The sequence below is a fragment of the Canis lupus genome, chromosome 36 (assembly GCF_048164855.1).
Source record: "Canis lupus baileyi chromosome 36, mCanLup2.hap1, whole genome shotgun sequence".
NCBI lineage: Eukaryota > Metazoa > Chordata > Mammalia > Carnivora > Canidae > Canis > Canis lupus.
The window spans coordinates 12618487-12645029 of record NC_132873.1 but is presented as its reverse complement, the minus strand read 5'-3'; the positions used below and the strand labels follow the sequence as shown (position 1 = coordinate 12645029).

At 36.1% G+C, this 26543-nt stretch overlaps 2 protein-coding genes across 4 annotated transcripts in view; one reads left to right on the top strand and one right to left on the bottom strand.

The window, feature by feature from the left end:
• Window positions 1-26543, top strand: part of CPS1 (carbamoyl-phosphate synthase 1) — a 357452-nt gene that overhangs the window by 212118 nt on the left and 118791 nt on the right. For 2 of the 3 annotated variants that reach the window (XM_072813561.1, XM_072813560.1), the window contains one exon: window positions 25119-25265. In XM_072813561.1, coding sequence (XP_072669662.1) covers window positions 25140-25265 — 126 coding nt within the window. In that variant the 5' untranslated portion in view covers window positions 25119-25139. Of the gene's footprint in view, window positions 1-25008; window positions 25266-26543 lie in introns of those variants that run through there. The other variant, XM_072813562.1, reaches the window with a different exon arrangement.
• On the bottom strand, window positions 16222-19346 carry LOC140625809 (hsc70-interacting protein). Its single transcript, XM_072813412.1, has one exon. It carries the CDS (start codon window positions 19268-19270, stop codon window positions 18161-18163), a length of 1110 nt encoding a protein of 369 aa, XP_072669513.1. The 5' UTR covers window positions 19271-19346; the 3' UTR covers window positions 16222-18160.

Genomic DNA, 26543 nt, shown 5'->3' with positions numbered 1-26543 from the left:
GAGAGAGGCAGAGACACAGGTAGAAGGAGAAGCAGGCTCCCTGATGGGGAGCTTGATATGGGACTCAATCCCAGGACTCCAGGATCATGACCTGAGCCAAAGGCAGACCACTTAACCACTGAGCTACCCAGGCACTCCAAGAAAAAAGATTTAGAGACATTATGTCTAGGCTCACTCAGTTAGTAAGTGACAAAGCTGGGATCCAAACCCAGGTCTCTAACTTTATACCTAAGAATTTAAAAGTTGCCATTATACTGCCATTTCCAATTCGAGTCTATTTCAGGCTGATCACACACACACTAAGCAAAATCCATCCTGAACACATTACATGGAAACTAATTTCCGACAAAAGAACTTTATGCATATACAATTAAAACATTACATACAATTTTTAAATTTAAAAGACAGTTCGTTCTCCAGTTTCTAATGATCTCAAAGTTTTTTTCTAGATAGTTAAAAACAAATCCTTCTGATTAAATAGTACCTTAAGTTTTTAAAAAAGATTTCTTTGAGAGAGAGAGAGAGAGCATGAGTGAGAGGAGGGCAGAGGTAGAGAAAGAGAGAGAATCTACAACCAGACTCCCTGCTAAGTGTGGAGCCCCCCATGGGACTCTATCCCAGGACTCTGAGATCTTAGCTAGAGCCCAAACCAAGAGTCAGCCACCCAGCCACCTGAGCCACCCAGCCGCCCCTGATTAAATAGTACTTTGGTGATTCTTTAGATATAAACCCAGCCGACTGGAAATACAAAGTAACCCAGTAGGTCTTCAAAGAATCCTGGAACTACAAATACCAATTGCAGGTATCTGCTGTCATAATACCTTTACAGAGAAGAATTTAAATTGCCTGATGGATCTTGTATCCATTAAGAGGGAAATGAGAGTAAGGAAGAAAGAACACAAGAATGAATTATTAAATGGAAACTTTTAATAATTTTTATATTACTTCTAAAACTAAAGTTAAACAGTACAAGATAAATACATGTGAACAGAAAAAAAAAACATGTAGTATTAACAGGTGATTTCACTGTTCTAAGTGGTAGAAATATCAGCAGTTGAAAGCCAGTGATAAATTTACATCATATTCATGAATACGCCAGAAACTCAGAAAGATATAAAGTTCACCATTCCCCTCCTTAATGATACCAGATGCATTTTAATAGGAATTTCTTAAACTCTTGTACTTTGAAATGCTGATAAGCTGTAGAGGTGTATCGTATATTACCTAAAGATGAATTATCAGTTTTGGATTTCTATTTCCTCAAATCACCACCAGGTTCAGTTACGGTACATTGCTAAGGGGGTTAATTTTCAAACCAATGAGTGGTGAGAAGAGCTAGTGATAAGGGAAGGGGGAAAAAGCAAATGTAATTGGCAAATTTCTTCCCATGTGAATAGATGTATATTTCTTTTGCATTTGTCATGTATTCTGGAAGGAATAATTGCTGAATTCAGTCTGGCCAGAGCAATAGGCATGGGGTTTAGTGAAGGCTTTATGTACAAGATGGGGAGTTTGCTCTAGCATGGAACTGCCATTCTCCTGCAGTGGTGGGCCTTCCTCACATTAATACCATCAGTAACACCTGCCAAAGCAGCCCTCTGAAGTACTGAGTACCGATAGGCCCGGGTGTACTCTAGGTGTTACAGCAGCAATATTCAACTGCTGTTAAATTAGAGTCTTAATCAAATATGATACCCTGAATCCAAGGTGGATGTCTTATACCACTGATTTGGACTAAGCTACTACATTTCCCTGACCAGTGTGTCATTTTATATGAAAATGATAAGGCAATAGTTATTCTTTTAGGGTCACTGGTGATGTGATTCATTGGGTGGCTGTTGACAGACGATGTGTTTGTGCTAAATCTGGCCTTGCACAGAGGCTAAAGTAGTCTGTCATCCTACAAAACATGCTACTTTTACTCTTCCGCACTCTACTCCACTACTACTAATCTTTCTCAGGTGAAAAGAACAATACGGTCGCAAAGGATTCTCTTCCTGTGGAATACGGGTGCATTGATGCTCCTGGCCCTGGGGTGGGCAGCGTGACTCACAGTCTTTAATATGGTGGTCATTTTTGTTTGCTGGTGGCAAGATTTGAAATAAAAATAAAGATTGTCTAATTATATAATGACATTATCTTTCAAACTAATAGCGCACCATTTTTAGATTTCCTATCTTGTCCCAATATGCTATTTAAGTTTTACAGGCCATTATAAATTCTATGGAGGTCTATATTTCCTATTATAATAAAGCTTGTATCTTTATTTCTTTATATTTAAGCACATACATACCTAATGATATCACACTTGAAATGGTCTACTTTTGTATATTACAGATTGTACAATATAGCCTAGAGTGAAGGTTCAACTGGTTTTTGAAAAAAAAAATCAGGAAAACAGAATTTTATAGTGGCTGAATGTATTCAGTATATTAAAACAAGATATCCTTATATGTTTTAGTAAAAATATGTATTTTAATTTCAACAATTTTCTCCTCATTCTTTTATTTTGCAATATAAATAACCTTGAGTGACTACTTTTGTTTTAGTGTTCTTGAAAGAACGCTATTGATTACTATTTAATTACTATTGCATGATTAAAAATCAGTCCATTGATATCCAGTGGAGATGGTAGGATAAACAGCTTGCAATTTATTAACTTTCAACATCATCTTACACTTTTTTTTGCATTTTAAGAATAATTTTCTATATTAGCATATTGCAGATAAAGAAGAAAACTTTTTAAAAAATTACTTATCATCATATTCTCAGCCCGCTATTTTTATATCACCCATATTATCAATTTTTAGCAACATGAGTAGTGAGTGCATTGCTGTGTTGTGAATATGAAAAATTAAAACATTACAGATAAGACTAAACTCTTTGACAATATTCCTCCCTATGGAAAAACTCTACCTGCCTCTAGAGGAGTGTGTTATTACTAATTTGATAATATCATTTTAAACCTCTTTCAGTGTTTTATAGATAAAATTATACAGTGCTGGTTTGTGTACATGTGTGTATTTATTAATGTTATGCTATATGTATTGCCCTATAAGCTGCCTTTCTCACCTACCAGTATGCCTTAGAGATATTTCTATGTAGGCTTCATCACGAATTAGTAGGGGAAATTTGGGAAGACAACTTAGATTTTGTGCCTCAGTTTTCTCATACATGAAATGAGAATAACAAAGAACTGGCCTCACAGGACTTTTGGAGGATGAAATGGGTTAACACATGTGACGCATTTAAAACAAAGCCAATACACAGAGTAAATGCTGTGTCAGTGTTTGCTCTCACTCTTCGTATGTAGAGATCTGCTTAGTCTTCTAATTGGCTACAAAATATTCCATAGAATTGGCATACTGTGCTTTGTTCAGTCATATCTCCACTGATTATTTTGAAGCAAGGTTTAAAATTACTCACTGATGGCTCAGATATTCAAAGAAAATGTAGGTTAATTTTCTTTTTTGGGGGGGGGGAAGGGGCAGAGGGAGAGAGAATCTTAAACAGACTCCATGCTCAGCACAGAGCCGGACACTGGGCTTGATTCCACAACCCCGAGATCATGACTTGAGTTGAAATCAAGAGTTGGATGCTTAATGGACTGAGACACCCAGGCACCCTTTAATTTTCTTTTTTTAAATGACTAATCTGATCTATTTCAGCTGATAAAAATTAAACTTTAGTCTAAGCTGGTAGACACTGTCTTGAGCCTAGTGCTGTAACGCAAGCACCTCTTTTAGGTAACTCTGTCCCTGCTTGAGTGATCTATGTAGATGCTCAGTCTTCCCACGTTCTGACTGCTTACCCTATTCTCCTCAAGACGGCATCTGGTTTTTTGGCTTATATGATTTGATGGTAGAGAAAGGAAGGGTGCCTGAATTGATGTAGTGTCTTCTGAATCTTTGTTGATATCTGCAAGAGAGCCTGAGTGGCCTGCTCTCTACTGAATCCTGTTGCGTGGTCATATTCCACCTACTTTTTGGGGGTAATACTGGCTTTAGCTATTGGTCTCTTGTCTGAAATGATCTGCTTGAAGTGATTTTTTTCCATCTCAACCCCTGGCCTTGTTATTCCTCTGGTACTTTAAAACCTCTGTGTTGCCACAATGAGGATTATTCTAGGTGATTCTGGGTCTCCAGTTTCCAGGCCTGGAATGCCATGAGCTCTTTCTCAGTTTCATGCATCTGCTGGCCTTGCTCCATGACGTCTTCACTTCCCAAAGAGTGGGCCAGAGACGGGCCTGGGATTAAGAGGTCTGAATCTGACCTCCTTGTTTCCCCTGAGCTTCCACGTTCTTTGCACCATCCTTCAGCCCAGAGGGGGTAGGCTGTCTGCTTCTTCTGTGCCATGTCTTCTTTCCACCGTAGTGCCCAGTAATTATGATAGGAAAGGTTGGTCTGTTTGTAATATGAAAGAATGCTAAGTAACCTGAGTACTCTAGACAAGGTCTGATAAGTCAATAGGATTTTAAGGATTTTAAAATATATCTTATTTTTTAGGACTGTTGCCTTATTGCAAAATACCATTAGAATGCCAGAAGATAAATATTAACTTTTTCTTTCTCTTTGTATTCCTGCTGTCATAATTCTAAACTATCCCAGAGCAAATGGAGTGTGTATGTGGTGAAGGTCAGGAAAGAGAATTTCAAAAGGAAAAAGAATGTTATCACATTTAAATATTATTTCCATTGGTTCATTTCTACAGCAATGAATATCTATCTCTACATCTATCATTTTGTGCACGTTTTAGTATTTCTCTAAGTTATATAGTGAGAAATGTTAATTGCCATAGGATATGCTCATTTTACATTTTACTATGTAATGATAAATTGTGCTATGAAGTGACTAACCAATTTATACTCACATTATGAGTGAGTGACCAATAGTCTCCTTCACTCATCGGTGCCATTTTCCAGCACTTATTCCACTTAAATTCTCTCAGCATTCCTCCATTTCCTTCCTCCCATTTTATCTAATGAAGAAACTGAGGTGCAAAGAGTGAAAGCAACTTGCTCAAGGTCATGCAGATAGAGGTTATTGGCAAATCTTTTGAGAAAAAGCATAAGGATCCTATTTAATTCCTCCACTCCAGAAAATCTGTCTACTTTGGGTTACACTATCTAATATTGGCCACTATTGTTTTCCTCATGTCCTAGTGCTTAATCCTGGATAAAATAGAAAATGAAATCACAAGTAATGGACAAATGGTGCTATTTACTCAGCTCAGTGTCAACACCTATTTACTGGTCAAGGGCAAATAGTTGACCTCACATCTTTTTGCCTCTCGATCATTAGTTACACAGGACAAGAAGAACAGAACTCAGTTGGATGAAGGGCTGGATCTGCAAGTAGCTTTAGCACCAGGAACTGTGAGGCCTGAGGCATAGCCCCAAGACTAATCATCAGGGGTGCACCGTGTCCAGAGGGACACATGCCTTCAGAGTCTGCATCATCTACTCTTACAAGCATCTTTATTGAGACTGACAGAGAGAATTCCTCAGGTTAGAAAACAGAACTCTTTCAGCTGAGTCGTGATATTTAAAGTCTCTCTTTTTGAATTCCTGCCTGGCCAATCAAACTGCCCTCACAGAACAAATTGTTGGATAATGAAACGCATATACTGTAGCTGGTGAGTGCTGTCCTATTTACAGCAACCGCTTCAGCCTGAGGCACATCTCTGGCTGTTCTACTTCTATCTATAAGTTAAAGCAATGGCCTCGGCAAGCAGTACACTGTGTTCAGCAGCTGCAACTCGTTATCTGCTTTGTCCAGAATAACAAACAGAGCAAACACGTTTTGCAAGGGCTTTCTCCCCCTCCTATGTAGAGAAGGGGAATGAAGCAATCAGTGAAATGCTGATTGATCAGTTGTGCTGACTTACAGAAGTCCAAGGCCACATTAGTACTATTAACCCCTGAAAAACAACAAAAAAAGTTCTGAGAACTTTTAAGCCAGTATTTCTTTCTTTTTTTTTTTTTTTAAAGCACAGGGAGAGGGAGAAGCAGACTCCCTGCTCAGCAGGGAGCCCAATGTAGTTAAGCCAGTATTTCTGTGATGTGAGGTTACATATCCCTTCAAAGGGAAAAAGTGGGAAATATTAGTGTTTCACTTAAGCACAATTTACTCATTCAGATTGCTTTGCAATGATTAATTATTTTTCTAAAGGGAGTTCATGTGATTTGGCAGATTTTTGTTAACCATAGATTACTGGAGTTGCATGAACCAAATGGTGGTGATGTAAACCAATTTTAGCAAACCATCCCACTTCTTTGACTCAACATTGATTTTAGCCACCAACTCCTGTGGCCACAGTTAGACCGCTCTCTACTAGAAATTGCACCACCTCCAAAACTCAAACATCCCTCTGCCCCTACCCCCTTCCTTATTCTTTGACTTCATATACTCAAGTATTCCCATTGTTAACTCTTTCTTGAGTATCCTGTCTCATCTATCTTAAAGTCTACAATTGTGATCCTTTCTTTGTAGATAGCCTTAACTTCCAAACTCCTGTGTCTCTCTAACTGGCCTGGCAAAACTCAAGCCTTTAGTGAATAATCCTCCGTGTCTATCTTTACACCCATGGATTTGAACATAGCTGTAGAAAACCATATACGTGGACATTCTGGTATTACTACTATAAATTCATGATCAAATGGGAATCTCTTACTACGGCTCTCACTATGATTCTCTAATGAGAGTATGATCCTACTCTTCACAGGAGAACTTTCCCATCCTCAGTTGAAAACTACATGCCCTATTTCATTATAAAGTAGAAACAGGCCATGCTCTCATCTTCACACTATCAAATCATCAAACTTTGAGTAAGAGAGGGGATATTTTATGCATCTACTTCTACTGGTCTTTTGTTACAAGGGTGGAAATATTACCCCTCCTATCATAAGCCAGTCCTTCTCCATGTTCTCTAGATTCTATCTTTTCTTTTTCTCAAAGTCTTCACTTTTTGGATACACTGTTTCATACAAATTTATTCCTTCCTTTCATCAAATAAGCCCTGGTCATTTTCCATCTCAAAAGCCAGCCAACCAACCAACCAAAAACCTAGCAAATGATACCTTTCCTTGCTCCACATTCTCAAGCAGCTTCCATTATTTTATCTACTTGTGTGTCCCCCCCCCCCCCATATTGTCTCTACTTTTTTTTACATCCCATTCACTTTTTGATCTACTGGCATTTGACTTCTCCCTCCATCACTTAAATAAAATTAAAAAGTGGTCTCTGGTCTCAAGTAAGTTGTAACTTTGGCTGGATCCACATAGGGAGGAACACAAACCACGTGGCAGAGTTGTCTGCTCTTGAGGGAAGTAAGTTTGGCCTTTCATGACCCTGAATAGAGGAAGGCAACACTCATTCACCAAGGCAAGTGTCTGAAAAAGGTGTCAGGTATGACTGATTAGTAGTCAGCCCTTGCAGTGGCTGGGAGATGAGTATGCCGGCCCTGTAAAGGTGATCTGGGAAGGACACCCAAACAGGTCAACCACAGTTAGCTTCTTACTTGGACTCACCTCGCATGCAATGCATTCTCTATACAGGCAGCAATTTTTATAACATAAAATAATTTCACTTTCCATGTGCTAGATACCAAGTGTTTATGATCCTCTTTCCCAATTCTTATGTTGAAACCCTAATCTCCAATATGATGGTATTTGGAGATGAGACCTTTGGAAGGTAATTAGGTCATGAGAGTAGAACTCTCATGGTGGCATTTGTGCCCTTAGTGACATGAAAGATGTTGCTTTCTCTCTCTCACTCTGAAACATGAGGAAACTAGGAGGAAGGCTCTCACTACAGCCCAACTATACTGGAACCCTGATCTTGGAATTCCCAGCCTCTAGAACTGTGAGAAATAAATGTTTGTTGTTTAAGCCACCCAATGTGCAGTGTTTATTTTGCAGACTGATACTATGTTAAAATTCTTCAATGAATTATGAATGACAAATATATACCTCAACATACCCTACCAAGCCCTATAGGATCTGAGGTCTGACAATCTCTCAGATTTCACCCATTCATATTTACTCCTTGTTCACCATCTTCTTGTCCCACCACATCAATCAGTTCCTGGAAAGCACTGTCAATTCCCAACTCAGAGTCTTCACCCATGGCATTCCCTCTGGCTGGAACATTTTTCTTCCCACATTATCCATTTAACTGATATGTATCATTCATATCCCAACTTAAACATTGCTTCCCCAAGAGATTTTCTCTTAACCATCCAATCTAAATTTTGTTACCCACTATTATTTTGTAGCTGAATACTCCACTTTTTGCCCCTGCAGAATTGTAATTATACATTGTAATATAATTTGTAATCATATATTGTATGATTGATTACTAAGCTGCCTTAATATACTGAAAACCTCCATTCATTCGTATTTGTTAAGCATCATCTCTGAAGTATCATGAGATATGAGACCGTGTCAGTTCATCTCACCAATGCCTAGTGCAGTACCTGGTATATAGTAGAAGATACTCAACTTACTGAATGTATAAATAAATAAATGGATAAATGATGAATAAACTCGACATACAAAATCAAGGGATCAGGAAACACTCGTTTTTCCCCCAGTTAACCCTTAACAATTCTACTAAGGCTATCAACATAAGGCCATTCGATTTTAATCAAATTGGTTTCCGTTGGTGCTCTCTTCTGAGACCACATAGCTTGACAGATATTCTCTCACTAACTCTTACACACCCCTGTCATTTACTTGACATTGACTTGCCCAGTTTTTAGAGAAACTGGGATAAAGAAAGGTTAATTGATGAGCTAGCAATAGAATCAGTTTATGACAGAGCAAGGGGAAGAATTGTCCTCCATTTCTTGACTGGTTTAGCATGTTATATACTTGCTAGTACTTACAGATAATATCTTGGGGATGAATCACATCAATAGGTTTGTAAAACTGGAAACTTGCTTCTGAAATATATTACTGCAAAGATTCCTTCTCTTCTGCACATAGAACGTTTGCTGAGATACACCTTTAGGCCAATACCTCTTTTTTTCATGATCATTAATCCTTCTCCATTTCCTAATGAGAAAATGGTGCAGACAAATATATGTTAAATAACTCAGCTGCTATAATAGAATGAATTCATGTCAAAGCTCCATCCTGGGATTTCTAGTTGACTTTCATAAACACAGCTCTGTTTTTCATCCTCATTTGAAGAACAGTTTATTTGTTTAATATTAAAAATTCCAATTCTGTTGATTGCTAAGACTTAAAACACATCAAAGGAAGATTATTCAGGATGTTTTGAGTCCTTCCAGGGAAACATTTTGTATAACATTTTGCTTAACTCTTTATATATCATTCATATGTGTAAATATAGCATGTATGAATGATTTTAAACATTTAAAATATTTTTAAGCCATAAATTATTTTCAACTGGTTTCATTAGAATTTCCCTTATGCTAGTTTGAGAGTGTAGGTATTCTTTGAAGTAAAAAATTACATCAGACTTTAAATATAATTGCAAATATAATTTGGAGCACATTTCTTCTGGTTAATTCAAGGTGTGTGTGCTATTTTCAAGTATAATACATTATGTGTGTAAAAGAACAGTTGTCATACTTCCTCCTGAAATTTATTAAGATATTTAGGATATGTATTTACTGAGGAAATACATTAATTTGGAGAACTTTCTATTGAAGTGTCTAGCACTTCTTTTTTCCATCCCTATACTATTTCTAGGTCAGGTGATTTGGTAAGGCCTCTAATTCTATTGGTATTAGAACGTGATCTGTCTCCTGGACTTTGGAGCTATATCTTTTCTTCAAAGAAGATAAAGAAAAAGTGTCTTATCTTAGGTCTGGAAGAAACACGGAGTCCAGTATCAAGGTAGTGGAGTAGTTGTTTTCCCAGACATAACATAAGGGTTTTAAGTCTGAAGAAAAAGATTAATCTCCTTAAAAGAGGACTTTGCTAACTTGGGCCTGGACATGGCAATCCTGTTTCCAACCACCCTGTGTATAAGCTTTAGCAGTCATAAGTTTGTTTACCTTGATTTAAATTTTTATCTTTTCTTAGCTGTTCGTATTCAAGATTTGGAAAAGAAGAAACAGTGGTGAGCTGGATTCTGGATTTTGATTTTGATGAGACGTTCTTGAGAAATTTTATTATTCTTGATTTTTAAAACTTTTGTACCTGTAATATAACTTTGGTCTGAGGCCTTATTTTTCTCCCTGTGGTTTAGTAATTAGATTCTGGTATTCCTATTGGGTGTGAGGGTAGCTATAGATTTATAATTTTATGAGTGTTTGAGGTTTTATTTATTTTAAAGCTTGCTGTTTTTTATATTATGCCTTGCCTGTTTATAGCATTCAACATTAGTCTAAATTCATTTAAAATGTACTTTAACCTGAATTTCTCTTTCATCTGTTTTCAGAAAGTATTTGTTTTTCTAAAAAAATTAATGTGAGATTTCATGGCTTATACCTTGTTTTTATAGTCACACATACAGTAGATATTTATAATTTTACTCTAGTTAATTTGTTTAGTGTTGATCATTAGACCCTTTAGCCAAAATTGGTGGAAAAGTGTGATTATTTTTTCCCTTAAGAAGTTGGATCTAAAGTGTCTCTTAGGGTGTGGGTCAATTCCTTTGGGATATGCAAGATTCTATTTTGTGAAGTGCATTAACAGGTGATCACATTTCATCCCAGGAGAGCTGCTAGGAAGTAATATTGATTTGGTTTGTTATGTTTGGGTCTTGTGGGTCTGGAGTTTCTTAGGCTTTCCATTCTTTTTGTTACTCTTTATTATCTGATCTTGAAAGTAGAAAATGTATGCCATGTATCTTTTAAAGAAGAAACCTGGAAGGTTCTTTCAAGAGTGAGCTTTTGGGGGTCAAGTCTGTTATAGGAGTTTTACTTCTATTCTAGGATTTCACACTGTGCTTGGCACATAAAAAGGCCTTCAATAAATGTTGAAAAAAGGAATTAGAGAGAATTAATTATCACCTAGGACTTATATGACCCATGAGAGGGCATAGTTGATGCTATTTCCAACTTGTTGATAGAAAACTGAGACAATGAAGAAACTAATTTAGGATCTCACAACATGAATGAGTCATAAGGAGCCTAAAGCTGTGTAAAAGTCTATATATTGTATTTTTAGCTTTGCACTATAGTCAATAAGCAGTGCAGAGCTCTTTTAGTATGTGAAATAGTGGTATGTGAATAGCAACTTAACTGTATGATACAGATAAGATGGATATACATACAATTCATAAAGGAAAGTGTGATTTCAATGGCTTTGAATGGTTAACAGGATATGGACAAATTGAGAAAATTAATCTAACAAACAACTGCCCTCAAATTTCTTCATCAGGTAAAATATTGCATCATCTTACGTTGGCTAAATGATTCACCATCTGTGTAATTAATTATTCCTCCTCGTTTTCTTGATCAGCTCCATTTTATAAAGACAACATTTCAGTAGGCTTTGACATTGCTGGCTGTGTGTCAAGCCACTGTGAGATCTGTTTACATATTTTCAATGTATTGTTTTGTAATTGTACATTCCTCCTTTGACGTCTCTCTTCTCTTGTTCCCTGTACCCCTTCTGTCATGCTTTAAGTATTTTCTTTGGAGAAATTTGTGTGGCAGGATGAGGAACAGAGGGGAAAGTAGCAGAGATGGAGAGTACTGAGACACTTTGGATTCCAGCCAGTGGCTGTAGCTGAAGGATGGGAAAGAAACATCACAACAGAACTGGATCCTCCTATTGAGTGGCTCTAGTCTCTGCCAGGAGTCAGGCTTGCCCTTCAGTGTTAATTTCTTTTCTTTTGTTTTATATTTGCATAGGACTATGCTCTGATTTCTTATATTATCACTGTGATATAGTTGGATGTCCTACCTTCAGTGTTTAAGAGTCATCTAGCTTGCTATCATCCTCCCCCAAGTCATGTTTGCCTAAAAGCTGAGACAAAATCTCTACTTATAAACCCCAAGGACTGAAAATAACAGTTAAAAAATTTATGGTGCTCCATGGACATATTTTCAATATTTTCTCAGTTGTTATTATAAGCATTTTATATTTAAATGTAAACATTATTTTTAAAAAGCACTTTTTTTTCTGAAAGATGGATTTTCGTTAAAATTGATTCTGGCCTCTAAGCAGAGAGTTAGCTGCAAAGACATTTTGCAAAAAAAATGCAGACAGTTCAGGACTATAATTTGGGATTATTAAAAAAGTGTATTCTCAGATTTGAGTACTGTTTTCTCAGTTCACCATGATATTACATCTTGGTTTTAAGCATTAACAAGATAAGAATTGGGATACTTTCACAGGTAAAGAAATTTCTTACTTTTCTTAGCCTCTATATTAAAAGTGAAAGAAAATGAGAGTGATATAACCTAGTGGATAACACTTCTTTTTTCTAGTGTCACCAAATGATCATTACATCATAGGGCTCTGATCTCCATGTGAATGGGGAAATTAAACTACACTCCTGAAAGACCTTAGTTGAAGATTTCAGTAACCTTCATCTGGTGTTAAGCTTTTGAAACTTATATGAATATAAATATGAAAAAAAAGAATCATGCCCTAATAAAAGGTCATTAATTCAAAGGTTTATCACACAATAAATTTATCTAGAGGATGTACAATTCTATTTGTGAATTTGGAGAACTAGATATATTTTTGAGAGAATCTTTGGTATGTGTTGGGAATGGCAATATTTTATAACTAATGTACGTTCCTGAAGACCTTGTATCTCTCTTTATTTTGTTATAATAGGGAAATATTGATTAATTAATCAAGTATTAATTAATCCTGATAACAAATGGTAGAAAAATAGACATTTATTAGAGAAGTGACTTTTGAGTCAAGGTCTCTAATAATTTGAGGAATGTAGTTAACATATTTAGTACAAATATTATCCTAACCTAACAACTTTTTCTTTTTCCGATTATATACTGGTGTACTATCCAGAGTAACATAATACTGATACTTCTTCCCATATACAACCTTATTTTTTTCATTTATCTTACTTTTTACAATATGTCTAATCACTCTTTATAGGATTTTTATTTTTACTGCTTGACCTCAGTTTCTTTTTTTTTTTTTAAGATTTTATTTATTCATGAGAGACACAGAGAGAGAGAGAGAGAGAGAGACGCAGAGAGAGAGAGACAGAGAGAGAGAAGGAAAGGCAGAGACACAGGCAGAGGGAGAAGCAGGCTCCATACAGGGAGCCTGACGTGGGACTTGATCCCAAGACTCCAGGACCACATGCTGGGCTGAAGGCAGACACCAAACCAAATCCATCCAGAGATGCCCTGTCCTCAGTTTCTAATCCCAGTCCACTAACTTTTAAAAATATTTTTTGGAACCTGGCACAATCCTCAACTTTTGAATGCTCGTTCAATCTTTGCTTTTTCGGTCCATGAAGTTTTCAAGAATGTTCTCTTGAAATAATCAGTTTCTTAATCCGAGTTCAGTTAGCAACAACATTACTTATCTTCCTTCTGCTATCAGCTGAGGATATCCTGATGAAGTCAAGTGTAAGTTAAAAATAAATGACATAAAAAAATGAAATCAAATAAAAGAATACCAGAATAAAACGCTTAATTCTTCAACACCCAAGTAGGAGTTGAATCCAAATAGGCACTTTTGACTGTTTGCAGAATTCAAGGATCAGACTGTTGGCTTCTTTTTCTTTATCCTTCTCTTCTTCCTCCCATTCTCCATCTCCTTCCTGTTTCTCTTTTTTTCCCCTCTAGAGTCTTATTTTCCAGCCAAAAAAAAAAAAAAAAAAAGATTTAACCTCAATAAAATAAAAATTTTATCTTTCAATGACTCAACTCAGAAATCCCCTAATCTGGAGGAAGAAATAGCTGTATGGTCCATTCATGAGGATGTGCAGGAATATTTAGGAAGATGGAACTTTATTGTTTACGACAGCAGTTGAGGAGGACAGAATACATCTTCCTGGAAGAAATAGGAGGCCAAGGAAGAAATCAGATTTACTATAACAAACGTACTATATAAGAGGAGGTGGAGTATGAATGTACGTAGGTGACCTGGTTTTAGTCAAAAAAGAAAAAATTCTTCTACGTCATTTCAGTGTAATCTGCTGTCCTTTACTTCATGGAGTCGGTAACTTCAAGACATGTTGCACAACTTGCTTCTCTGTGAGCCTCAAAAATGTTTAATTTAAAGAGGGTCCAATACTCTCCTAGCACATGACCTGTATTACCATAGATAACCCCTCCTCATGGCCAGTGTTCCTCTTTAGAGCCTTGCAAAATCATTTGTGTTTACCCTCAACAAATGTTAAGAAAACAAGCTCATCAGAGCTGTTTGTTCTGTGTTCTGTTCAGCACATTAGAAGATGATTTTGATGCAATGATAATCATTGTGCAAAAAAAGGCTGATAATGAATTAAATTTTTTAGCTTAGAAATATTTCACTCTTTAGAATGACAGTTGCTTAATGATTTGGTCATTTTTATTTTATGAAATTGGTGCTGTAGCCATGTTTAGGCCCAACTTGAAGAAATGTGTAGGCCAACATTAAGCGGAGACTTTGACTGATATGATTTATGTAGCTTGCTTCACAAATTATACCAACATTTGCAAAATTATTTCTACTTAAAATGTAGTGATTGTTCAGAATTTATGTTCCTACAGTGATTTCTACTAAAGGTTTAGTTCTATTATTAAATATTTGTTCTAGTTCTAGTACTAAATATTTGAGTCAGCTCAAAATAATGAGCTGACTTTGGCTCACTTAGATATTTATTTCTTGTACCTATAAAACAAAGGAATTGAAAAGATTATTTTAGGATCCATTTCAGCTATATAAAACCATCTGTCTACCTACTTTTTTATAATCTGTTCGAGGAGAATTTCGACAATAGATTTAAAAAGTTTTCAATTTCCCACGAAGCATCTTTCAACAGAAAAGAATACTGTTTCCTGATGTACAAAGCCTTCATGGAAAGTACTTAGTATATACTTCCTGAATTATTTATCCTTTGAGCAATTCTAGACTTTATAAGCAATCATGAAAATTCAATGGCATTAAATTATCCAGGTTCTGGAACAAGTAACCTCAAGCAAGGGGATGTAAGATTGAAAAATAGAAAATATCCTTTGCTATTTTAGGTAAGCCTAGCTGAATCAGTTAGCCCAGCCAGTTGATTCTACCAGTAGATTACTGGGAAAAAATGTATAGTTTTACTTCTATTTTACCTACTTCGTTTCTTATATTACTTTAATTTTAAACATAAAAATGAATCAGAGAAGTTGTAGATATTTTCTCTCATTATTTGATTTTTATTGAAGTTACATTTTCCTAATTTCCCAGTAATGTCATAGTATTTTTGAGCATTGCTGCCTCTACAATCATGTAGCCTTCCTATGAAATTGGATCTTACTTTGCCTACTCTTCCTAAGTCGTTTCATGTTGTTGCCTCTGTTTTTCCCAGATATAACAGACATGCTGGAAAGAGGATGGATGTTAGCTAAGAGCTGAGGTTGGAACTTGGCTCTGCAGCTTATTAGCTGTGTGACCTTGGACAAGCTACTTAGCTCTCTGGGACTCATTCACCAGCTTTGTGATATAGAGAGAGCTTTAGCTATGTTCAGTACAGAGATTGCTTTGAAGATTAGCAAATAATGTATTAGCAAATACCTAGGTTAGCAATTAGTAGGTGATTCACAAATGGCAAGCACCTCCACTTTCCAGCAGGATCATATGTATCATCATTGGAGCCATTAGAATGGATTTATTTAAATACCTATTTTCCCTTATTGACATAATAGCAAGTCGTGTGTATATCTCTCTATATAGACATAAGTATATGCCAATATATTGTAGTTATAAATTCCAGTGTTTTAACTTCTATTGTATAATTTTTCTTATTTGTTACCCAATAATTGCCTTTTTTTTTTGCACTTTCAAGAAGATTGGAAAATTTTGATTAGGAATCCTTCATGACATAATTTTATTTTTTTTTTTTTTCCAGTTTGAAACCATACTTTATTTTTAATGTAGCTAGAAATCCAATAACTATATATATATTTTTTTCAATAACTATATATTTTTAAGCAAAAAAAACCTCCTTTACTTTTCCTTCTTATAGCATTGTTAGCACAAGAAAAAACACTTCTTGTTTAGAAATGATACGGAGTTTCTATGAAAATGAATGTACTTCATATTTGTGGAACTTAAAAGCACAGGACACATTTCCAGAAGACCAATTTTACTTTTACCCATTTATAGTAATATTTGCAGTGTTAGAATGTACTTAATATATAATTAAGTAAATCAAATAAGGAACCCAAAGGAAACTGGTCTTGAGTTATTCACAGCACACATTAGAAAATTTGAGAACACACATTAACAAAAAAACCACTGGCAAGCTCAAACGCAAGTTTATATGCTGAGTATTTTTAAAGGGTTTAAAAAGCATGCTCAGTTAGCATACAGCCTTTTCTCACTTATATAACAGATGCATTTCTATCTGCATGTGTACAGCAAAAGGTTAGAACCTTAATCAACTTACTTTTGATATTAGAAATGTGCTATTTCAGAAATGTATTCCTTGGAATTTTCTTCACTGCTCCTACCACTGAATCTTCAAATAGGCAAAGTACAGAGGGTCTCATCCCTTGAAACCGTTTTTAAACATGGTTAAAATGAAAGATAGGTAGAAACCCAGCAATTCCTGTACAGCGCCTGGACTTAGTCTTAATTAAATGTAGGAGTTGAATGTACAACGGAAAACTATCATTCCTTTATCCTTGGAAGAGAGGAAGGGAGAGAGAGGAGATTGGGAAAAGGTGCAGTATTTAAGAGCTGAATAGGAGCAGGACGACTCATAATGCCATCAACTCCGCAGCGAAGAACCATGGATCTCATCAATTTTATAATTCATGTTGGATCAAGAAGTTTGGTTCCTTTCCGTAGATCAATGAATTCAAACCTCATACTCTCCCAAATATGAAGATGAATAACGTAAGATAAACTCCAATTGCAACAGGTATTTCCTAAGTTGAAGACTGAACACCAAAGGGAATCCCTCCTTCCAACATCTTTTGACATGGCAAGATTTCGCCTAAGTGGAAACCTAACATTTAGATATGAAATCGCTTGGGCCAAGTAAGAAACTACAGCTGTTTTGAGTATCACCTTACATAATCACTATATGTATTACATATTAAACCCAGCATTACATATGCTTGCACAATTACGCTGTGAATGATAATAGTATTGATGATGCCAGTGAAAGGGGCTATCTTTAGCCCAAAGAGAGTACTGGGGCGGGGATGGGAGGTGGTGAAAACAATTAAAAAGCACACAAAGAAATGGGTATTTTCTGACCAGGAAAGGTCACTCTAAACACAGAAATATAAAAAGAAAAGTATTCCCTTATTTCCTCTATGTGGAAATAATGCAAAACATTTATTTTCTGTATCAGACAAGAACACAGCTAAGTAATCCAACTCTACTGCAGCATTATAAAAATCATCCCTTCACCACAGTGTAAGATTTAAATGCATCTGCATAAGGGTGCACATCATATAAAAGGAGTAAGGTTGCTGCTGCCCTGCCAAGCACTTCCGGTCCCTACCCAGGTCCTACTGCAGTACTGGTGGTCCCAATGGTTTTATCCAAATAAATCGTGTTTAAAAAGTAAAACATTTAAAAAGACAAGTCAAAATACCTCAGTAACCATACTTCCAACTCAAACTTCATCTATTTAAATGTTATATTTGCCTCCTGTTAATAAACCTTTATTTCACTCAAACTGAGCAATAATAAATCTTCCACACTGAAGTAGCTTCCTTGCCCAATTAATCCAAAGGGAAAAAAACTGAAATGATTAGTAAAGAAAAATGTAGGGACTAACACACTCTTTTAATGTTTTTAAATATTTTTAAGGTTTAAAAAGTGTTTAAAGTTTGTAATTCCTAGTAGGAAAACATTATCTGAATGAATACCCTAATGGCAAACCACTGTAGAATGTTTCAGTTGCATGTGGGGCAGAGGGGTAGGGATTCTCTTCACAGCACCCCAGCTTTCTTCTTGAGAAGGTCAGAGGTACACTGGTTTGTATTATTGCGACATCCATTAGGTGATCGAAGTTGCTTTTCTTTCAGCAAGGGCTTTGTCAGAAGGGCATTATGCTTGACCTCCAAATTTGGCTGACAATTTACTGATGAGATTCATAACCTTTGGGTTGCTCTGATATTTTGACATATTTGCTGGGTTCTGGGCTACATCCTGGAAGGCCACCATAACTTCTGGATCCTGCATGGCTGCAAGAACCTCTGGGTCACTAAGAATTTCATTGAGCCCAGGCATTCCTGCCATTCCAGGCATCCCCCCTGCCATTCCAGGCATTCCTCCAGGAAAATTACTAGGCATTCCCCCTGGAAAGCCACCTGGGAAAGAGCCATACTGAGCTCCTGATTGTCGTCTGGCTTCTTCCTCCCTCTGGGCTCTTTCATGTTCTTCCCGAGCCTTCTTAACCCTTTCTATTCTTTCTTTGATCTCTCGCTCTTCACGTTTTCGTTCATACTTCCTCCGATGTTCAGCAATTTTCTGGGCCCTGGGTTGAACTTCTTTCAGCATTGCACTAGCATCTTCATCATAATCCAGTTTACAAGCAAGGGCAAGATCATGTGCTGCTTCCTCCCAATGACCCAGAAGTCTGTGTGCTTTCCCTCGCCACTTGTAAGGCTGCGCTGAATCAGGATTTATTTCGATAGCTCTGTCACAGTCTCGAATGGCAGCATTTGGCTTCTGTAATTTGATGAAGACACTGGCTCTCTTGGCATACAAAATGGCTAAGCGAGGATTTAGTTTGATGGCATCTGTGAACAAGTCAATGGCTTTCTGTAGTTCACCATCATTTAGGGCATCAATGGCAGCCACTTTTTTATCATTTGCCTGATCCATCATTTCCTCGGTTATCTCTACATTTTCATCTCCCATTTCTTGAGGAGCATCAGTATCTGGTTCAATTACACCTTCATTGTCAATTTCTAGATCACTTTCCTCACTTGATGGTTCGTCTGTCTTTATGTTTTCCTCCGCCTTCTTACTATCTGTTTTTTCTTCCTTGATATTGTCTTCTGATTTAGTTTTATGAGTAGCAGGTGGTATTTTACCCCCCATGCTCTCCACCCACTCCCGCAGGAAACGCATTTCCTCGGTGTGCAGAACGCTCGGATCCTGTTTACACATTTTCACGAAGGCCCGAAGCTCGCTCACTTTGCGGGGGTCCATGATCCAGAGGCGCTGGCGGGCGGCGGGCGGCAGGCGCGGCGAGGCTGCGGCCCGATTCCAGGCGCGGGTACTAGCCCAGCCCATGACATAATTTTAAATTTAAATTTAATAGTCATCTTTATGTCAAAATTCCATTTTTAGAATTTTAAGTTATTTAATATTTAACTTTCTAGTGAAATTTGAGTTTATTTTCTTAAATTTCCCTCTAAATTTTGCCATGTATGGCTTTAATAATAACAGCTTACTAAAACTAACTCTGGGCAGCTATGCTTTATGACTGCTACGTATGCTTTTTTGGCCTATTTCCATATGATATACAACATACAATCAGTCCTCCATAGCTTGTAGTTGCAGTTTGCTTTTCTCCCTCTTTTTGAATTGACTTACACTTGACCTCACTTTGTCTGCACTTTACTCTGTTTGTGTTTGACTATATCTTCAACTGGCAAATTGCCAAGGTCACTGTGGATTCTTTCTAAGGCATTGTCCACTCTGTTCTCATTCTACAAATATATAAAAAGCTTGGTTTACTCACTGGCTAATTCACTGTGTCCTCTTACATTTATACATGTTCTCCAGCAGATGTGTATGTACCTAATCCCGATCTAGGATATGTAGTCAATGCTCTTGAATTAAGATAGATTGCATCTAATCTTTCTAGTCAGTCTAGTAGTTATGTCTCTTTTTTTAAAGGTAGAAATTAGTGTGACAAGATTTATTCTTTATAAATGCATGCTGCTTGTATAGATTAACCTGTTCTCTTTAAGGTACTTTCAAGTGGGGTCTCATATGTAACAGCTTTTTTATTATTCTGGAACACAAATCACATGTGTCTTGGCTTTTAAGTGTGACATCATTTCTACAAAGTCTCTTTTCCAGCTTCCTTTTGCACCATCCTTTGTTTATGTTATCAAATGTTCGATTAATAAGTACATTCATGAAAACTGCTCCCTCAGTCTCCATCTCTCTAAATGCCAATTGGATCTTAATGACTGTGTCTCACTTCATTGGATCTCCAAAGACATCTGATTTTTTAAAACCCCATCATCTAATAACCTAATATCTGTCTATTGTCATTATTGATAAATCTTTCCCTGCCAAACTTTATCTACTGGTTTGTCCTAGTTTCTGTGATTGGGAGAAAGTATATGCCTTTAATGCAGACACAAATCCACATCACTTTCCTTGCAAGAGTAGCCTTTTTTTTTGGTCCATATCCTTACTTGCTATGGTGTTCCTTGCTATATTAGGCTAATAAGAATCAGAACTGAAACATAATAATCATTTCTACCCTTTACATTCTACTTCCTGGCATCCCTTCTCAAACATAAGGTAGAGCTTTCTCTTTTGGAGTTGTTACTTTATCTTCTTTTACTCTGGGTTTGTTTGCTCTGCAGACGTACCTTGCCTCTTGCTTTAAATTTAGCTCTTCAAAATAGCCTTTTTGTAGAATTTGTAATTGACGGTTCTTTTTTTCTATTCCTGAATATCTTTATTTCCTCTTATAGTCATTGACATAATTATGTTTCTGCCTAAATAAGCATAACTGATCAAGCAGCAACTCAGTACTCAGGAATCCATTCATTCATTCAGTCATTTTTTTTCCAGAAGCACCTCTTGCATATTTGCTCTATTAAAGACTTTTATTATATATATATATAATATATATATATATATATAACCATTATTTTCTTGATATTCTAAAATATCAATCATTCAAGACTACAAATATGCTTTGTTCTCTAGGATGAGCTGGTCTCATTTTTTCCAGTTGGTTACAGATCTCCCCTTGGTTACATCAATGGATCATCCAAATGAAAAGCCTATTTGAAATTAGTGCAAATACTAATACAGACTGTTAATCAGTGTTAACTTACTTGATGTTTCCTTTTTAAAGATATTTTTGGTCTTTAATATGAGTGAATTTAGTGATGGGAACAAAAAGATGTGAAAAAGAAGAACAGTACTTACAAGAAGAACAAAGAACGTTTTGACCTCACTAGTAATTTAAAATTTAAATGAAAGCAAAATGCCATTTTCTGTGCTTAGATAAGCAAATAAAAGATAATGCCTAATGTTGGCAGGGTGTATTGAGAGGGACACTCATATATTGCAATTGATATATAGATGGGTACACTCTCTTTGGAGAGAAATTTGGCAATAGTGACAAAAAATGGCAATATTGATATGCACTGTAGCAACAATAGAAGCAATGGAAATCAAATATTTTTATAGCTCTTTCTATAAAGGTTTTAAAAGAACAGGTAATGATATCAAACATATTCTTAGTATAATATTACCTCACAAAAACCTAATGCAAGCTGATCAGTTTCAAAACTATGACACTTACATGGGGGTGAATGCTAGAAGATGGTACACTAAAATGTTAAAAGATTTTATGTTTGAGAAGTGGATTACCATCTATTTTTCATATTTGAAATCTTTAAAAAAATTAAATGAAAATAAATATCACTTAGTACTTGATACTGTACCATTTTCAATACAAAATTTATCAAATTAAATGCTCTTAGGGATTTGGAAGGCTGAATCCTTCCATTCTTCTTAAGAAATGATAAATAATTATATTAGATGAGGAGACTTTTCTCTCTCTCTCCCTCCCTGCCCCGCTTTTTTTCTTTATTCACACACACACACACACACACACACACACACACACACAGCATTCCAATTTATGGAAGAAATAAAATACTTTCTCAGCATTTGATAAAAATGTTCAGGAATCAAAATCCAACAAAATAAAGAAATGCTTGGTTTCTAATAATTTTTAATTTTCTGTATGAGATTGTGCAGGGGAAAGTAGCCCAGTGCTATAAACAGTAATAGCTATGATAAATATATCCATAGAAAAGGAGTAAATTTATATAAAATATTTTTCTTTTTTGAATGAGTGACTTATAAGATTAGAGGATTTGTATCCTGGCTCATATAAAATATATTTCAAATGCACAGATTTCCCCAGGGCCCCGTGTGTGCATGCATGCATCCTCAGTTGTGTGCAGATAGCTTATATGAGGGGAGGACCATGTAAATGCTATCAGAGGGAAAAAAATCATTTCAACCTGAAAAATACTTTCTTTTGAAATGCTTTGATGAAATGTCTTTCATAAAAGTATAACATTTCTACTAAATATTTCATCTCTGGCTTTAATGTTTCCTACCAATCAGCTCTTATCATCTCACCCCTTTGATCTATCCTGATGTAAACTCTCTCACTAACAATCTTTTTTTTTTTTTTTTTTTTAGTTTGGTTGTAGATTTCTGTCTATCTTGAACACTCAAATCTGAAAGTACTCATCATTTGATTTATTGGTCTTTCCAATTCCCAAGTTGATTGTAGAATCATGATGGATAAATTCTCTAAGTCTCGAATTCAGAACACTTAAAAATTTTTAAAAATCTTCTGCCCTTCCTGTTTCCTTTCGAGGACTGGAAACATGGACCAGAGCCTACATCCAGGGCCTTCCAGTTACCCAAATGAAAGCCCATTACAACTCTCAGGCTTACATTTTTCCTTAGACTCTGCAGTCATGGAATTATATCCTGAAGTTATAGGTTATACATAACGTATACATAACATATACAGAAGTTATACATCTCTCTGGAAAACCATGTCTAGTTTATCATGCTTTTGGTTAACTCTTATAAATAGTCACAAAGCTACTTACTATTGTCTTTTCCTTGTTCAAACTCTGGATGGAGTCCTCAGTACTCCAACTGTCCAATTCAATCAAAGTGCAGGGAAAGAAGCGAGAAAATATACTACAACATTTACTGCATGAGTACTTCTGCATAATGGGACTATGATTTAAATCTATTTTGCATTTAAAAATTTCCATAATAAGTATATGTCATTTTTCTAATTAGGAAAAGGTAAGTCCCACTATTGATATCGATATATATATAGAGAGATTGATATATATATAATATATATCAAGCTCTCTCTCTCTATGAGAGAGAAAGAGAGTCAGAGACAGAGAAAGACACACACACACCTACAGGGGGTGAGACCAAGACCTGATTTAGAATTATACTAAGCCAGTAAATATTGTTCTAAATTCTTTGTACTCTAAATTGGCAGTACCAGTTTCACTGCCACCTCTACCAGTTTCAATGCCCTCAAATTCATTTTCTGTGATCTTTCCCACAAATGTCATCTCTGTTCAAAACACTTCCACAGCTATCATGAATAGTATTTATGAATATAGGTCATCCATTTTAAGGCACACAAAGTCTTCTATATTTCTATTCCTGTTCACTACCTCACCCCATACCTGCAGCTAGGCTTTATCAGACTATTTCAGACTTTTTCCCCCCCATATGCTGTATGATGTTCATGTGTCTGTGCTGTTGCTCATGCCACCCCTTGTGTTTTCCCCCTTTCATCTACTTGGTAAACTCTTATGCACCCTTCAGGATGACATAGTTCAGGATAACATAATCCCATATGTAAATTTTACTGGACATGAGCAACGGGGCCTTTCATTTTTTCTTTCTTTCTTTCGCTGTCTTTATTTTTCCATTGCATTTGGACACCCTGCCATAACATAACTTATCTTATTAATTACTTATATACATTAGATTGAGACTATTTTTTCAGCTTACTTTCACGGGGAACCATGAAGTATGTTGGCTTCAGAGAATGTTTATACAAAATACATTAAGTAAGACGGAAGCATGAGCTTAAACTTTTTTCTTTTTAAAGAAGCAAACTAAGTCATCCTCACTCCCCCAGTTCCAGCACTCATTCTATACAAGTGAAGTTTACAATCTCTATGCCATTCTATGCCATCTTTTCTATTATGGGAAGCCCTAGGAGGGAGCTTTCATTTCTCAGCTTCCTTTCCAGGGCTGCCAAAAGATGATGCTCCAGTGTTTCTAATCTACACAGACACACAACTTCCATGAGTGCTGCCACAAGCCAATGAGACCTTTTGCCTGCCTGATTAAACACACAGGACTGAAGGGCTACACGAAACCATTTTGACTTGGTTGAAGCACGAATGCTCAAGAACTTTATAAATGTATAACATTTTAAAAACTAAAAAAATCTTGACTTAGCAGTAGTACTTACATGAAAGTCAGTGCTGGCTATTGTTTCCTGCACTTCTTATAAATTGTTACTAGCTCTTGAGAGAGATATAAACAGGCTACTTTGCTCCAGTTGTGTTTTACTTAATATTACTGATTGCTTTAAAGTTTGGAATACAAATCAATGCAATAGTAATAATGTAATATGCTACTTTATTAACTCAAAAAAGAACAATCTATATTTATGGATAAAAGTTCATTTTGATGTAATTTTTACTATCTGTGGTTGGCATCGTCTTTTTCTGAGCAGAAAATGGCAATTCCTCAGGTTTCTTTGGGAATCCAAAATCTCCTTTGAGGCAAATTAGGCATCATGTCAAACACACATAAAAGCCTTTGATCTTTTGCATTATTAGAAAGTTACTAGTCTTTAGGGTGAGATTCCTAAGGTTATCCACTGTGTCTAGGTCATTCTATTCAGCTGCATAAGCAGTTCCTTTGATGGATGGCTGGTTTTCTACAACACTAGCATTATCTCAGCAGGAGAAGGCAGTGTTTGATGTGTTGCAATTTGTATTACATGTCCATGGAACATCTACAGACATTATCTCAGGAGGAGGGGTTAAGAGAAGGAGGAGCTGTGGCTAAAGACATTTAATGACAGAATGAATGGAAATTCAAAGATTGCTGTGCAGTCAGCCTTAAACACTGGACTGCACCCCCCATCTTTCTTTCACATTAATTTAAAAAATCTCCTAACCCAATTCTCATAAATACACTTAATTTTATTTAATTTTAGTCACAAATCAACATCTTCAAAATGACGAGGATTTTGACAGCTTGCAAAGTGGTGAAGGCCCTGAAGACTGGTTTTGGCTTTACCAATGTGACTGCACACCATCAATGGAGATTTTCAAGAGCTGGCATCAGGCTCCTCTCAGTCAAGGTAACATTGCCATATTTATTGTTTTGGATGAAATTGTATGGGGTATAGTTTAACATGAAGCAGAGGTGTCACTTAGGAAGCAGATACAGATATGCATATAGTTCTGAAGAGCTACTTGATTAATATTGGCTTTAATATTGAATCTACTGGTTTAATAAGTGTTCATTTTCTATTGCTTTAAGTAAAAATATGGAAATTTTCAACCAATGTAAAGAAAGGTCACAATTCCTGTGAATATATAAAATGTAAGTGTTCTGTTTAGAAAAATAGTTACTTTTAAAGGTTATCAGGGTCTGTCTGTGCCCCGTCACTAGTGCACACAGTTAGGGTTTAAACATGAAGTTGCTTACATGTTCATAAGCCACAGCACAGAAGGTAATGTTTTAAGCTATTCTTTACTAGCTCATTGTAAAGTTTTCTCTTGGGAATGTCATTTTTTAGGAAAAAAATTTGGACAGAAAATACATAATTCTAGTATTTCCTGACTGTGACATAGACATCATCTTTGTTTTTTTTCTCTTTCCCTCTCAACCCTTCCTTTGGAAGTCCACACTTATTATTTTTATTTTGCAGATTAAGACACTGAGGCAATTAACAGCTGATAATTCTGTCCCTCTGAATGTATCTCTAACTGAAGAGCAGGTCTGGGAAGAGAACATTAAGTGTTCTTCCCCACTCCCACCTTGAGTTATGAAATTCCAGTAGAAACTTCTGTTCCTTCCTATAAATTTATGAAAGCATTTATTACCAGAGAAGTTGGAAATTATCCATGGGAACTTTGCCAATGAAAAACATTTTTAGTGAATATAAAGTTTAAGTAATCACAGTAGCTTTAAATAGATTGCTGCTTTAGTAGTAAGAGCTATAAAAAGTGAAGTAGAAAAAAACCCAAACAACATCTATATGTTGATGTAAAAATTGGTTCTAATAGTTTTGAGTATTCTGCTAATGCTTTGTATGCTCACTGGGTTGACTGAAAATCCTCCAAATACTTCCACAGCTTCCATTGCTTAGATTACTCAAGTCAGGATTCAGCATAATTTTAGCCCAGAATGACATCTGTAGGGCTAATCTTTGTGCCTCCTGATCTTTGTGGCCTTCAGTTACAGGGTGGAGAAAGAATATGCATCAAAAGAAAGGAGGAGAGAGGGAGACAGAAAGAGACAGAGGTGAAGAGTGAGGAGGGGAAGAAGAGAGTGAGAGAGAGAGAAAAAAATAACACAAGATCTCAGGAGAAAGTATCAGAAACTACCATTTTAAAGTAAGAAATCTAGAAAC